Source organism: Grampus griseus (assembly GCF_964374135.1).
Source record: "Grampus griseus genome assembly, chromosome: 6".
NCBI lineage: Eukaryota > Metazoa > Chordata > Mammalia > Artiodactyla > Delphinidae > Grampus > Grampus griseus.
In genome coordinates, this window is record NC_139000.1 from 50,225,988 (window position 1) to 50,242,426 (window position 16,439).

The 16,439-nt window shown below is 38.7% G+C and overlaps 1 protein-coding gene across 2 annotated transcripts in view; it reads right to left on the reverse strand.

The window, feature by feature from the left end:
* Window positions 1-16,439, reverse strand: part of PIP5K1B (phosphatidylinositol-4-phosphate 5-kinase type 1 beta) — a 323,269-nt gene that overhangs the window by 208,935 nt on the left and 97,895 nt on the right. For both annotated transcript variants that reach the window (XM_082656617.1, XM_082656616.1), the window contains exons 2-3: window positions 7,045-7,129; window positions 3,846-3,914 (exon numbers count right to left, since the gene is read on the reverse strand). In XM_082656617.1, coding sequence (XP_082512743.1) covers window positions 3,846-3,914 — 69 coding nt within the window. In that variant the 5' untranslated portion in view covers window positions 7,045-7,129. The remainder of the gene's footprint in view (window positions 1-3,845; window positions 3,915-7,044; window positions 7,130-16,439) is intronic.

The following is a 16,439-nucleotide window of genomic DNA, read 5'->3' on the forward strand; positions in this document are numbered from 1 at the left end:
GCAGCTGCCCAATGCATCTTGACACAGAAAGCCTAAACCCGCTCATTAACTCTAACCCATATTGATTTCTCCTCTTTTGAACCTTTGTTATAGACTACTGTGTTCTAAAACTGTTTTCATGTCTTGGCTCTCCCACTCAACCGTCAGTTCCTTATAAACTCCCTTGATATCCTTCTCATGCCTAGCACCCAAGATCAGAGTGTTCTGAACCTGGATTGGCTTCAGTCACAGGTAAATCCAATTGCTCATCAAACTCATTAAAAAGGAGCATACCCCATGGTCAGGGCTTCAGGGTTGGGAAAGAAAGTTAATTTTAAAGTATTTGTAAAAGGGACAATAGTTAATGAAATGCAAGGGACAATAGTTAATAGTTAATGAAATGAAATAGTTAATGATAAGCCTTGATGACACCCACCTAACCTGTTATCATTCCCAGTTTTCTGTCATCTGCACATTTGCAAAGTATAAATTTGATGTCTTCATGCAGGTCATGGGTAAAAATTATGAAGCTACACAGGGTCAACTCGCATCATGTCAGTAGAGACAAGAATGTTCCAGGTACCTTTAAATCAAGATCCACTAAACTTGAGAATTCTCCGTATCTGCGACCAATTTAATGATTCTTTCATGATAGGAAATGCAGTTAATTTGACATAAACTCTATCTTTATGAACCTCTGCAGGTTTGTAAAAGACATGTGTTTCTTCTCTAAATGTACATAGCTATATGTTTACAAACCCATGCTCAAACTATGCCGAGGAACAGTCTCACATCTGGTTTCCAGAATGTACCTTTTCCTCATTTCTGAAAATAGGGATGATATTTGCTCATCTCCTGCCTTTTGATAAGCCTTCCATTCTCCCGATTTTTCAAAGCTCACACTCAGTGGTTTCCCTATTCTAGCTTCAAGTTCTTTCTTCTGGGACATGGTTCAGCTGGGCCTAGAGACACACATCTGCAGTAACTAATGTAACTCTTACTATCACCACTCCTAACACCACCATTAACACCCATAGAGTCTGTCATACAGAGTGAAGTAAGTCAGAAAGAGAAAGACAAATACCGTATGCTAACACATATATATGGAATTTAAAAAAAAAACATGTCATGAAGAACCTAGGGGTAAGACAGGAATAAAGACACAGACCTACTAGAGAATGGACTTGAGGATATGGGGAAGGGGAAGGGTAAGCTGTGACAAAGCGAGAGAGAGGCATGGACATATATACACTACCAAACGTAAGGTAGATAGCTAGTGGGAAGCAGCCGCATAGCACAGGGAGATCAGCTCAGTGCTTTGTGACCACCTAGAGGGGTGGGATAAGGAGGGTGGGAGGGAGGGAGACGCAAGAGGGAGGAGATATGGGAACATATGTATATGTATAACTGATTCACTTTGTTATAAAGCAGAAACTAACACACCATTGTAAAGCAATTATACTCCAATAAAGATGTAAAAAAAAAAAAAGACCTTTTGCTTAATGGGGAAGAATTCAGTTGAATAGTTCAGCTGAGCTGTTAACCTGTTGGCAAAGCAACACTTTCTCTAAGTGATCCTTCTTCCTGCTTTGCATAGTAACACCATATTAACTGAGGGCTAAAGTTCTAGGCACTATGCTGTGTCTTGGTGCTTTTCTTACAGAGAGGGTCCTCCTCTTCCCTTGCTAACCTTCCTTTTAAAATCAGAGGTCATCAAAAAGGTCCCTATGCCATCACACATAAAAAAAAAAAAATCATTGATTTTTTTGGTCCTCTTAAGTTTCCTGCATCTTCTCTTTATTTTTCAGAATTATTTGCTATCATACAATATGATTTTTAGTTTTTATAACCTTCCCAACATTGCTGAGTCAGATACCCTGTTAGGGACATTCATCACAGAATCATACCTATAATATTACTGAAAACCTATTTTACTAATTCTTGAGCAAGACACACTCAGTAAACTCCAAGATCGCATGGTCACATGCCTTCTATTACTTTTGCATTACTAGAGAGCTCCTGGAAATCAGAACACAATCAAGAATCACAATGCATCTTGAGGCTGACTGAGAAAACTGCCTGAAACTGCTCTGAAGGAATGCCAGGCTGACAGTTTGACCATCTCTGTGTTGGTCCCATGTATGACTGAATTTACAAAGAGTCTTGGGTAAATGAGATAGGATTTTGTTTTCCACCTGTGTCTGAAAATAAATAATTCTGTATTGCTGCCTCTGTTCAGATTAACAAATTTTAGAAGCTGTAACATGACACTTGTGAGCTCATGAATCTTTAACCTACTATTCCCCAAACACATCACCTCTTTGGATGGCAAGCTCTCTGTTTATACTTCTAGGTTTGGCTGAGTAGAAAAGTCAGAAGAAAAGATATACCAGGAAAAAGGCATGTTATTCCACATGAAAATGGAACAGGAAATACATCATGTTAGTTCCATGACCTAAATCTGTGGTCAGATCACACGGCTCATGGGACTTGATGACAAACTTCTTGCTAGCTATCCATTACAGAGTAAAAGGCAAAAGGAAATGTTAAGGTATATCAAAGCTTCAATACGCAAACCTTCTACTCCCCAGAGAGGAGGAGGGCAAGGTCTTTTAAAAGCTAAAAAGCTAAAATGCACAGTCCATTTAAAATCAGGAACAGCAGTGCTTGGGAACATATATCACCCAGTAATGCTTCTGAACATTAACTTGGTTGCTAGGAACCAAGAATTCATCGAAGTCAAAGAGTGGTCAGGCAAGATACTCTGGGAAGTCTAGAAAGAGATTTTTGTGAAATGGGCTGAAGACATGGAATCTGAGAGGCTTAGAAAGGGGTGAGATGCAATTCCAGGCTAAAAATCTTCTTTAAAGGTAGAAAATGTTTAAAATTATGGTGGCAAGTAGCAAGTCAATAAAAAGATTCACATAGTGAACAAAGAACACTGCACACACATAAGGGCCTTCTTCTTAGGCATAAAAAGGGTTTTCAAGTAATTACCTTCTGTCAGTGTTCTGTATCATGGTAACTGTGGTGGGCAGAAAAATGGCCCCCAAAGATGTCCATGTTCAAATCCTTGGAATCTGTGTATATGCTACATTATGTGACAATGAGGAGTAAGGGTGGAGAAGAAATTAAGGCTGCGAATCAGATGACTTTAAAATAAAGGGATTGGGCTTCCCTGGTGGCGCAGTGGTTGAGAGTCCGCCTTCCGATGCAGAAAACACGGGTTCGTGCCCCGGTCCGGGAAGATCCCACATGCCGCGGAGCGGCTGCGCGCGTGAGCCATGGCCGCTGAGCCTGCGCATCCGGAGCCTGTGCTCCGCAATGGGAGAGGCCACAACGGTGAGAGGCCCGCGTACCGCCAAAAAAAAACCCCAATAAAAAATAAAAATAAAATAAAATAAAGGGATTATTCTGGATTATCCACGAGGGCTCAATGTAATCACAAGCATCCTTTAAAGTGTCAGAGTGACAGGGCCCGATAAAGACTCAACTGGCCTTTGCTGGCTTTGAAGTCGGAAAGAAATCATGATATAGACAATGCAGGCAGCCTCAAGAAGCTGGAAAAGGCAAGGAAATGAACTCTTCCCTGGAGCCTCCAGAAAAGAATGCAGCCCCGTAGACACCTGGATCTTGACCTAGTGAGACCCATGCCAGACTTGTGACCTACAGAACTGTAAGAAAATACATTTAGGTTGTTTAAGCCACTAACTTTGTGGTAATTTGTTACAGAAATAGGAAACTAAGGTGGTAACTTACATACAAATGCTTTGGAGGAAGAAAAGGCTTATGGCAATATTAGCATTCTAAGCAATACAAGTGTTCCTCTTTTTGAGCTGAAAAAAGACGATAACACACTCACTCACCTTTTTATAGGTTTTTTCTTCGTTTTGTTTCCCAGGTGCTGCATCTCCATTCTCAGCAGCAGACGACATCTACAAGAGAAAAATGTACCTATTTGAATTTAGATATTCTACTCTGAAATACAATATGCTAATAATATTGTTACCTGTTTTGGTTAATTACATTTTTGTTGTTATGCTGTTGTCTCCAAGAAAGGAAGAGATTTCTCAGAATACTAAAAAAAAATTCTGTGTTCTCCAGTCTTTCCAAAATAAAGTTTTACATATAAATCATTTTGGCAGCACATTTTACTCCGTATGCTCTAAGCAAGAGGCCATGGAAGTCCAAGCCCAGATCATATGTGTATAAGTTTCTTTCTACAAAGCCTTAAAAAATTAATTTCTTTCCCCTATTCTTCTGGTTATATATACTTCCTGTAAAAATATCTGGAAAGTACCAAAAACATGAATCAGAACAAAAACATTACCCAGTTCTACTGCCCTTGGGCAACTCCACTATTCACATTTTGGTATGTTTGTTTCCACCTTTTGTTCCATGCACTTTCATACTAAAAATATTATGATACTATCTTAACACAGCATTTTTCGCTGAACACTTATGTAATAAGCATTTTCCCATTTGATTATAAAAATCTCAATGTAAGAATAATTTTTTCTAGTTGCAAGAGACACCACTGGGTGAACACAATTGCGCGTTAATACTTTAGTTAACAATGCCAACATTGAAGGACAGTTGAGGTGGATCAGGGGTTTTGTTTCTACAAACAATGCAACAGTAATGACCCTGTGCTTCTACCTTTGTCCACCTTTAATGTTTTCTTGTACTAGTTTCCTAGAATTACTAGGTCACTAAAAAATCAGAAGCTCTTACCACATATTGCTAAATTTCTTTCCAAGAAGAATACACCCATTCACCCTAACAGCAATGAGTGGAAGCTGGTTTCATTACACGCTTAGCAATGACTATTATCATTTTAACTCTTTGCTAATTTGACAGGTGAAAGGAAGCACCTCCTGATTTTAATTTGCATCCTTGAAAATTATTAGCGAAGGTTAACATTGTTTGCATATCTTTTTTTGGTTCTTTGTATTTCTTCTTTCAACTTTTCTATTATTTTGCCCACTGGTCTATTGGGGTCTTGGGTATTGATTTTTTACCTATTATGGCTAGTAATATTAGTGGTTTCCTTATTGATTTTTATGTATTAAGGTTATTAATCTGTTCACAAGCACATTATTAGTACCTTCCATGCTACTGTCTTTTAATTTGTTTTATAATTATGACATGGAGAAGTTTTACATTTTTCATACTTAAAACTATTGACTATTTTTGTGATTTCTTCCAATGCTTTTAGATAAAATTTTATTTTTCATTGGGAGGTATCAGATGTTTAAACATGTGCTCCTCTCATCTTTTAATAATAAGGTTTTTACATTTTCTAATTCATCTGATTTCTTAAAACCAGTTACCTATGTGGTAAACAAGGATAACTACATAACTCAGCGTGCCATGATGTTTAAGGGTCTTATCTTAAATTGCAATGAAGAGCATTCTATACACCATGGAGGAGAAAACTTCTGACTTTCTCATAAGCCTTTGAAGCACATTTTAAATCTTGGGCTTTCAATAAACATAGTATGCACTAAACCTAAGGATCTGCCAGCCATTTCTCTGTACCGGAACTAAATGACTGCCATGAGCTGGATGTGACTAAAAACCACCCAAGAAAATGAAAGAACGGACCATGGCAAGCCAACCTCACCAGACCTATGACTGCCCACCAATCCAAGCATTCTCTCAGATAAACTTTCAGTTCCATTTGTCTCCATTCAATCTGTCCATATTTGAATATGAAGTTTTCAAGGACAGATGTTTCATACACTACTGCTTCCCACACTGTATCTGCTTAATTTATGTAAAGAATAGTTGATTTTTCTAGTTACTTCATAATATGAGTTTTGAATAATATATTAGTGGAATTGGAATATTTGAAAGGTTTTACAATATCAGGCTCAGGGTAAAAACCAAACCCAACCCTGTATCATTCCCCTGGAAAGCTCAAATTACATAATCACTATAAGAATATATGAGTTATCTGATATTTGATCCCTATTTCTGTATTAGAGTATGTTTGTGCAATTTAGTATGTACTACCACTAATAAGAGTAGGATTTTCCTTAATCTTCAACTGTTTGATAGAGCCCACAGAATGAAGACTTCCCTCATGGCATTTCAGTAATTTCACTTTTAAGCCTTTGCAGCCTCTAAAACCGAAAAACTTCAAGAGCAATGCTGAAAGGGCTTGAAAATACAGTCTTAATGAGGGGTTGACAAATTGGCATGAATGAAGGACGGATGATGAGTCTTTTTTTATTACTTTGTAAATCATTCCTGACTAGACAGTAGAAAAGAAGTGGGTAAACTTAATATATTTAAAAAAAAACAATTCCCTTTAAGCAGCACAAGCAGATAATAATGTTAAAAGCAGACCATGAGATATCACCTGGATTCAAAGGTTTTTGTTTGTTTGTCTCTGTTTAACAAAGGTCACACGGACTTATTCACCAGGACATCCATGTAGGAGCGGTAAATTAGATGCTTGGGGATGCTCTGGTCAACTGCAAACGGCTATTAAAATGGTCACAGCGACAATTACTGTCTCTTCCTAGACTTGCTATGTTCTGCACTCGTTAAGGTACATCATTTACAACTATGGAAGCCAAGGTAAGTATGGATTAAAAACATTGCTTTTAAAAACATTATAATCATATATATTTCTACATATGCAAAAAGGAAGGAGGAAAGAAATTCACAGAAGTACTGGTAATTATCTACAGATGGTGGGATTGTGAATGCTTTGTGTTATCATGTTAATATTTTGCTATATTCTCCAAGTATGCTGCAGTGAGCACTGCTACATTTAGAAATAAGGAAAACACTAATGCTAGTCAAATATTTAACCATACACAGTAATTAATAGCAGAGACCACATCTCCTGGGTTCTGCCCCTTTTGGCATGCCAACATCCACAACATTTCCTGTTTCTATTTGCTTGCTGTTTGTTTTCAATTTGATAATGTCAAAGTTAAAGGCCATGAACTAGATACATGATTTAGAGTATTTGTAAATATAAAACAAAAGAGTAAGGGCTTCTAATGAGTCCGTTGGAATTAATTAAAAATATAGACCGTACTGCCTTACCTTTGTCAATGAAATGGCAAGTCATCTGTAATTGGTCGTGATGAGTGGCCTATTCATTGTTGAGACTGTTTTCCTTCCCAGGTTCCTGTTAAAATAGAAATCACTATTCATTATTTATTCATACCTCTACTTCATCTCCCAGAAGAGATCAGAGGTGGCTATAGGGATACACACAATGCAATCAGTTAAAACTAAAATAAAGAAATGTGTGTATAAATAAAGGGAAGATAAAGGTGAGGAACAAGATGGTGCCAGCAGTATGGGCTGTGCACAGAATGTGAGCCGTGTAATCCTGTATAGTTGTTGAATACCCTGGTCAGTCTCCAGTTTGACTCTGAGATTCCTAGTGGTCACAGCAGAGGAAGAAATAATCAGTTACATAAATGGCCAATGTTCATAAGATAAAAACAAGTCAGTTGCTTAAATGAACCACATTGGGGATTGAGGCTGCAGTGGAAGTTTCTCCTGTGGGTCTTCAAAAAAGAGACCCCACGTGATGTGTGGATAATTTTGCAATATTATCCCTGTGATAAATCAACTGTGATTTTCATGAAGGTTGGTTCAATAACACAACTTCAAAGACAGTTCAACAAACCTTTTTGCCCTATAATTATGTTTTTATACAAAAGAGATACTTGCTTGTGGTAACTAATTTTAAAAATGCAGTTTAAAGTAAAAATGAATAAGGTCCCATCAGTATCTCCCCAATGAGATAACCAATGGTAACAGTTTGTTGACTATCCTTCCAAAATCTTCCCTATGCTTACACACACACATGCACACACTTATTTCAGCCACTTCTATCAGCATTTTAAAGATATTTTCCAAATCTATATTATATATCTCTCTCACTTAAAAACAACTGTATCAGGACCTCCCTGGTGGCGCAGTGGTTAAGACTCCACGCTCCCAATGCCGAGGGCCTGGGTTCAATCCCCGATCAGGGAACTAGATCCCGCTTGCATCCCGCAGCTAAGAGTTTGCACAACTAAGGAGTCAGCGAGCTGCAACTAAGAAACCCACGAGCCACAACTAGGAGAAGCCTGCCTGCCGCAACTAAGACCCGGCACAACCAAAAAAAAAAAAAAAAGTTACAAATGGAATCCTATGGTGTAACCTTTAAAAAAAATAATTGTACCATATTCCACAAAATGGATACACCATCATTTAAGCAATCACTCCCTCCTGGACAAACATGCAGACAGTTTCCAGGTTTGGCTACTGTAACCAGAGAAGGAATAAACAGACTTACATAAACATCTCTAATGTTCTAGTACTTTTATTTCTGTGGGAAAGAATCCTGGAAATTGATCCAAAGTTGATAAGTGCATTAAGTATTTGAAGGACCTTTGTTACATTCTTTTCTGTAAAAAGGGTGAAGCAATGAGTCCCACAGTGCATAATGAGTACCTGCTTAATGACATACTAATCAGCACTGGATGTTTGCCATCTTTAAAATGTTTGCCAATCTAATGGGCAGAGAATGACACCTCAGTCATTTTAATTCACGGTCTCTTACCACTAACGGGGCCTATCCTCTTCACAGCTTTACTGGTGATTTACATTTTCAGTTCATTTCCTTTTGCTTATTTTTATACTGTGCTGTTTATCTTTTTTTCTTTTATAATCAATCTGTAAGATCTCCTGGTATATTAAACATTAACTGTGTCATATGAGCTGCAAGCTATTGTTCATCTTTTGGCTCTGTTTATGGTGCCTTGTCAGGTAGACATTTAAAATATTTACATAGTCAAATCTACTAATTTTTCCTAGATGGACTGTGGATTTACTGTCTTACTTGGGAGAGTTCTCCCAAGCCTGATGTTACACTACATGTATTCTCCTGTATTTTCTTCAAATACCTTTATAGCTCATTTTTAACATTAGATCTTTGCTTCAAATGGAATCTAACCTCATCGTCTCCCAGATGGGTAGCTAATTGCCCCAACATCATTTACTTTATAATCTATCTTCTTACTGGAAGGACATGCCTTCATGCCTCCTTTAGCAAATATTAAGTTTTCCTGTATACCTCAATATATTTCTAGGCTCTCTGTTCCAAAGACTTACTTGTTGATTTCTAAGCTAATATGTTGTCTTAAATGCAGTAACATGCTGCTGCTACAAGTTCCCCACACTATTTTTCTTCCAAGTTTATATTTTTATATGGACTTGAAAAGCACATTGCTTAACCTGAAAACACGCCCACCCCACCAGCCCCCTGCGAAGTTGGAATTCTGACTAGAATTATATTAAAGTTATATACTACTTTGGGAAGCATTAATATCTTTGGAATTTTAAGTTTTCTTATTCAAATCATGGTATAGTTCTCTATTTCTTCAAATGTTATTTTATATCTTTTACTACAACCATATTTTTTGTTTTTGTCTTATGTCTTACTAAATTCATTCCCAGATACTTTAGTTTGTCATGCTTTTAAATAAGGATTTTTCTATTTGCATTTCTAACTGGTTATTAACTCATAGAAAGAAAATGATTGGGTTTCATCTATTATCTTTCACCCAGCCATTTAATCAAATCCTCTTACAGAATTTTAAAAGATTTTAGGCAGCGTCTCAGTCACACTACCTGCAATATTTATACATCGTACTTCTATTTCTTTTCCTATTACATTCAATGAACTTCCAAATAAATGTTGAATAGTAGCAGTTGAGTAATAGTAGTAGTGTTTGATATTTATATTATAATCCTACAGTAGTCACCATGCTCTATAATGGTCTTGTTTGTTTGGTAGCACAGTAGCTTCTTTCTGCTATGTTCTACTTTACTTTTTATTAGGAATGTCTACTGAATTATATCAAATGCATTTTCAGCATCAGTTGATATAATCATAATTGTTCTTCTTTATTCTACTGTGCCAAATATAACATTGAGAAATTTCACAATGAAAAATTATATCTTTCTAGAAAAACCCTAACTTAGATTTGATTTGCTACCATTTTTAAAAGGATATTTTCATAATTGAAATTGAATGATTTTTCTCCCATCTTTACCAGGTGTTGGTATTAAAAAATTAATACTTTTCATAAAATTGGATGGCTCTTTATATGCACTTAGTTTTGCAGGATTATTCATTTCTTGGAATTTATAAATAACCTTTCTTTGAATCAAATTTTCATAATTTACTGCTGTTAGAAAGCCATCAATTTCCTTTAGATTTTTAAATTTATTGTCATAAAGTTAACACATAATATTTTGTTACTGAAGTCTTTCGATTCTTTTGGGATCCAGGTAATGTCTTTTTCCTTATTCTTGATGGGGTGTGTGTGTGTGCATGTATGCATATATGTGTGTGTGTGTGTGTGTGTGTGTGTGTAGACATAAAATGTATATGTATTATATGTTCCATATATATGTTATAAATATGTATTTTTGTTAGTCAGACTTCCCTTTTCTATTATTTGTTTTTGTGGCCATTTCCATTAATTTTAGCTTTTAATATTTTCTTTCTTTGGGCTTTAAAGAATTTCTTAGATGCACTACTTAGTTTATTTTCACTCTTTTAAAAAGATAGTATTAAAATCACTTAGGCTACAAAGTATTCCTGAATATATTAATGATTTCCTCATAAATTTTGATGTGAAGTGTTCTGTTTAATTTCCAAATAATTTGTAATTTTGGACTTGATTTTCAATTTGATCCAGGAATCATCTATAAGAGAGTTTCTTAACGTTAAGTATTTATATTTTAATTATTAATCTTTTCATTCATTGTTATATTCTTGCTTATTGCACTGGGATCAAAATATGGGATAAGTAAAATTTCCCCTCCCACTCAAGTTCAAGTTTTTTCCTATGGCCATAGAAACAATTTTTTTAAATGTTACGTAGACACAAGAGGAAAACGTGCCTGTGCCCTGTTTCTAGGGTAGAAAAACACTATATTATTGCCACCTTATAACATTGTCTACTTTGTCAAATTATGAAAAAATACAGTAAAATTCTCTGATATGGTTATAGGTTAATCATATTCTCCTGTATTTCTACTTTTTATTTTTTGCCTTAAAATTTCCGTAACTATGCTGGCCGTGTACAAAGGATATATGTATGTATAATAGTGTCCTTGCGAATTGTACTCTTTATCTGCAAAAGTATCTTTTTTTCTTATTTAATAATTTGGGTCTTGGATTCCATCTTGATGCTAATATCCTCACTTCCTCCCTTTTATTTGCACATGCTTGGCATCTTCTTGTCCATTTTTTTATCTTCAGCTTTTTTAGTTATTGTCATTTGGTTTCAGCTGTGTTCCTGACAAACAGCTTAAAACTGGATTTTTTTTTTAACCAATCTAAGAGTCTTTGTCATTTGAAAGGGGACTTAACAAATTCACATCTATTGTGATTAGATTATATTTGGTTTACTTGCATCATATTTGTTTACTATTAATTATAGTTATGGTTCCTGCATTTATTTTTATCTATTCCTTTCTTGCTGGGTTAATAAAATTTACAATTCTATTTTTTCCCATTAATTGAAATTTTTTATTCCACATATATTTTGCTCATAATTATCTTTCTATTTTTAAACCATTAAGAGTCTATATATTTCTAGTAAAAAATAATAATAATAAAATGACTTTATGCCATCCCACTACCCAAGCATTTTTCCTATGGTCTATTGTGCTAGACGCAGACCTGTGCCACCCAGATCTCCCCTCAAGGAGGGCAGGTTGCTCACCACTAAGAGTGTGGTCAGCAGACGCCTCCGGCTGCCAGCCCTTTCAGGGTCTGCCTCTGCAGGGAGCCTCCTCTCGCAGGCCCTGGCCTAGCTGGGGCTGCACACAGCCTGTGACTGAATGATGGGGCAGCTCCCCACTGAGTTGGCCCCGGCTTTGTGGGTCCTACATGGAAGTCTGACTTCTTCCTCTGCTTGCCTGACCGTGCTTCCCCCTCCTCCTTTCACAGGTTGTATCACTCTCCAAACTGTGTGGCTTAAAACGACGGAAATTCATCCTCTCACAGTTATGGAGGCTGAAAGTCCAAAATCAAGGTGTCAGCAGGGCCCTGCTCCACCCAGGCTCTGGACTGCATCCTTCCTTTCCTCCTCCTAGCTGCATGGTGGTGGCCGTTCATCCTGAGCGTTCCTTTGCATGCAGCTGCATCACTCCAGTCTGTGCCTCTGTTGTCTGCCTTCACGTGGCATTTTCCTCTTTTTATACGGACACCAGTCCTATTGGATTGGGACCCACCCAATGACCTCATCTTAACTTCATTACATCTGCAAAGACTCTATTTCCAAATGAAGTCATGTTTCACAGGTACTGGGGGTTAGGACTTCAACATATGTTTTTTTGACCCCTGAAAACATCTTGCACCCAAAACTCTGTCCCAGTGCCTGCTTCTAGAGAGCCCAACCCATGACATCTGTTCTCTTCCTCCCCCGCAAGAGGAGATATATGGAATATTTTCACTCTCTCAATGACTGCTCCATTTTGAACCACTAAATAGCTCCTCTTAGTTGACACAGCTCTTCTTTTTTTTTTTTTTTTTTTTTTTGCAGTACGCGGGCCTCTCACTGTTGTGGCCTCTCCCGTTGCGGAGCACAGGCTCCGGACGCGCAGGCTCAGCGGCCATGGCTCACGGGCCCAGCTGCTCCGTGGCATATGGGATCTTCCCGGACCGGGGCACGAACCCGTGTCCCCTGCATCGGTAGGCGGACTCTCAACCACTGCGCCACCAGGGAAGCCCGACACAGCTCTTCTTAATGAACAATTTATAGCTCACAGTCATATTATTAACATTTATTTAGACTTGACCACAAGTTTTACAAGGTTCATTGCTCATCATTGTTTCTTTGACTCTTCATCTCCTCCTATCCGAACACCTTTGTTCTGATTCAATTTTCATTCAGTTGGAACAACTTCTCAAGTAGTTCCTAAAAAGTGGCGCATGGATGGTCTGCTCTGTGTCATTCCATGTCCAGAAATGTCTTTCCTTTGTCCCCATGTATAACTAGATCTCTTGGATTCTTGGCTCCCAGACCTTTCTTTCATCTCCCTATTGCTATGTCACTGCTGTCTTCTTGCTTCCTGGCTTACAGGTGAGTAGTTTCACGCTAGTCTGATGCTTCTGTCTTGGTAACTTATTGGTTTTCTCTGTCTAGAAACCTATGAGAGTTTTCCCTTTGAACACATAGTTCAAAAATTCCATAAGGACAGATGTGTCTTTTTTCATCAATCCTGCCCAGCAAAGGGAAACTGACAAGAAGCTGTTACACGGAGATCTGATGACTTAAACCATGAATAATACGTAGGCTCTCTAGCTGAGGAACAAACAGACTTCATATCCTTCAGGCAGTGCTCTCTGAAAATTATTTCTCATGACCAACCTTTTGATAAGAACTGGACAGGGGACCACTCAAAATTATAGTCTCTGGCAAGAGCCTGGAATGCAGAAATTCTAATGGCCAAGTAAGGGCATAATCATAAGACTCAGGTCTCCTTAGGAGATGTGTTAATATGTAATCTGACACGAGACTCCCTGTTAGAACTTATTTCCTTAAATTATTTCTGACATTAAACAGAGCCAATTAATAGTGTCATATGATTAGATTGTTGAAACACCAGCTCAGCTAACAATAATACATGCCAAGCAATGAAATTTTTTTTGACTTGATGATGGCTTATCTGTCCTTTCTGGTATTTGGTATCTGGATTTTGTTAGCATAAGGAATAAATAATTTATACTATTTCAGAGCCTGCTACCTTTCTATGCTTTCATTCAACTGGAGGGAAGGAAAGACTCATTTATTGAGCAACAACTATGTGTGAGATGCTGTCACAAAAAAGATTTCATTTAATCCTGCAACGAATCCTTTGGCATTCTTTTTTTTTTTTTTTATTTCGGTGCGTGGGCCTCTCACTGTTGTGGCCTCTCCCGTTGCGGAGCACAGGCTCCGGACATGCAGGCCCAGCAGCCATGGCTCACGGGCCCAGCTGCTCCGCGGCATGTGGGATCTTCCCAGACCGGGGCACGAACCTGCGTCCCCTGCATCGGCAGGCAGACTCTCAACCACTGCGCCACCAGGGAAGCCCTGGCATTCTTCAATTTAGCTTGTGTGATTCTGACACTTGTAACTGACTGTTCTATAACATCCATGGGACGCAGTCATTTTTAATTTTGCTGAGGCTCTCGCTGTGAGGCTGGTTTGTAGAAGTGAAGCCCTTACTGGTGAAGAAATATAGCAACTCCCAAATCCCTCCATCTCAGCCTGGTTTGCTGTTGTCTTTACCAATGCTGAGCATCAGAACCCCTGGGGAGCTTTCTGAAAATTCAGGTTCTCAGGCCATGCACCAAAACAACTAAATCACTGCCTCTGCATGGTGGGTCTGGGGAACCAGTTTTTTCAGTATGCTTCAAGGCCTTGGGTTCATCTAAGCTACTCTAAGCAGTAGAGGCAATAAATATGTTTTATCACTTCAAGAGAGATGTTAGGGTCCAGGAGGGAACACAGAACCTATTCTGGGTATGTTAAAGAAAGAGAATTTAAGACATGGAATTAGTTATAAAAGTGACGGGTGAGTTAAAAAGCTAAGCAAAAGATGGTGATGAAATGCAGAGACTAACATCGGCACCCCAAGGGCTAGAGGCACACCAAGGGAAGGGGTGTTACCAGACCTCAAAAGTCGGAGGTATCGGCGGAACATCATGGCGAGGGTGAACTGGAAGAGGTTGGAACTACAGAAGGAGGGGGTATATTTGGAGGCATGGTGAAGACAGTCACTGTTGCAGATACTACCCAGGGCACAGAGAGGGGGATACACTCTAGATTCTCCCTCAGCCCCTCTACCCAGCAATCCCTGTCTATGGCTCCCATGGGCCAGCCTACTGAAAACCATGTGACACAGGGAGCCCGAGAAATGTATCCTCTAGGAATGCCTGCCCTGTGACACAGAACAGGAGAAGAGTGAGGAATGGCTTTGAGACAAACAGGCCAGTGACGGGCTACAGAATGAGATACAAAAATGAGATAAAAATATGAATGTGGGAAAGCAGATATGAGCTAATGATATGCACAAGATACATGGTTCCCAAAGAAAATGTGGATTAGGAGGCAGGCTAGGAGCTGGTACAAACATTTCTATTTTTATGACTCTGGGGATTTCCAAAGAGCTTAAATAGATCACTACAAAGTAGCCAGGGTCTACTGCAGCCTCTTCATTAAGCGTAGGAGTGAGGCTGTGACTTGGGACAATTTGCCTGGGGTCAAGTCAAGAGGTGGTGGGGTTGAGACTTGATCCAGAGCTGTCTGACTTCAAATCTACTGCTCATTCTACCATACCACACTCTCCCTCCTAGTTATTTGACAAAATGTTGGAAGACTGTCTACTAAATATTGCATTGCATTTTTCAATTTGTAAAGGCAATCAGGAGGTTAGCTGACAATATTAACTTACATAATTATTTCCTGTAAAACTTGTTCGACATCAATGAGTCTCAACCTGGAGGGCATTTCTGAGTTTACAGGGTGGTAGGGGAGCTTTTTAAAACTCTACAGTTAAAGAATGGACTTGAGGACATGGGGAGGGGGAAGGGTAAGCTGGGATGAAGTGAGAGAGTGGCAATGGACATATATACACTACCAAATGTAAAATAGATAGCTAGTGGGAAGCAGCCGCATAGCACAGGGAGATCAGCTCAGTGCTTTGTGACCACCTAGAGGGGTGGGATAGGGAGGGTGGGAGGGAGACGCAAGAGAGAGGAGATATGGGGATGTATGTATATGTATAGCTGATTCACCTTGTTATAAAGCAGAAACTAACACACCATTGTAAAGCAATTATACTCCAATAAAGGTGTTAAAAACAAAAACAAAAACAAAAGCTCTACAGTTACCGAAGGTTTTAGATACATTATACTTGGGGGCCATATTCGAGTTAGTCAGATGTAACCCTTTCAACCTCTAATTTCCCAGCTAGGGCCATCGAAGTCAGTATTTTAATTTGCCACAGATGAGTTTGCTCCTCATGCAAGGCCAAATGAGGGGGGAAATGACTAATTACCAAATTACCCAACTAAGTAGGCCAACCTATAGATACAAGAGGCGAGGGGCACTAGCCATGAGTCCTTACTGATCTTCCCATAAAAACAACCTCTTCATTAAACACCAATGAAGCAACGCAACAAGGACTAATGGGAAGAACAGTGCAAGAGGCCTCTGAAGGCTTTGGTTTTCGGTCCATCTCTTCTACTGATTCTCTATGACCTTGGGTCCTATCCACTTCTTTTCTATCACGAATCCTGCTGACTCTGTTACATGGCGCTTCTGGTTTGGAGCCATCGCCAACTTTCTTGGGTAGAGCCTCCCCTCAGATCCTCTTCAGAATGAGGAGACTCACTAATCATTTGATCATCATGAGTACAACCTGCCCTATGG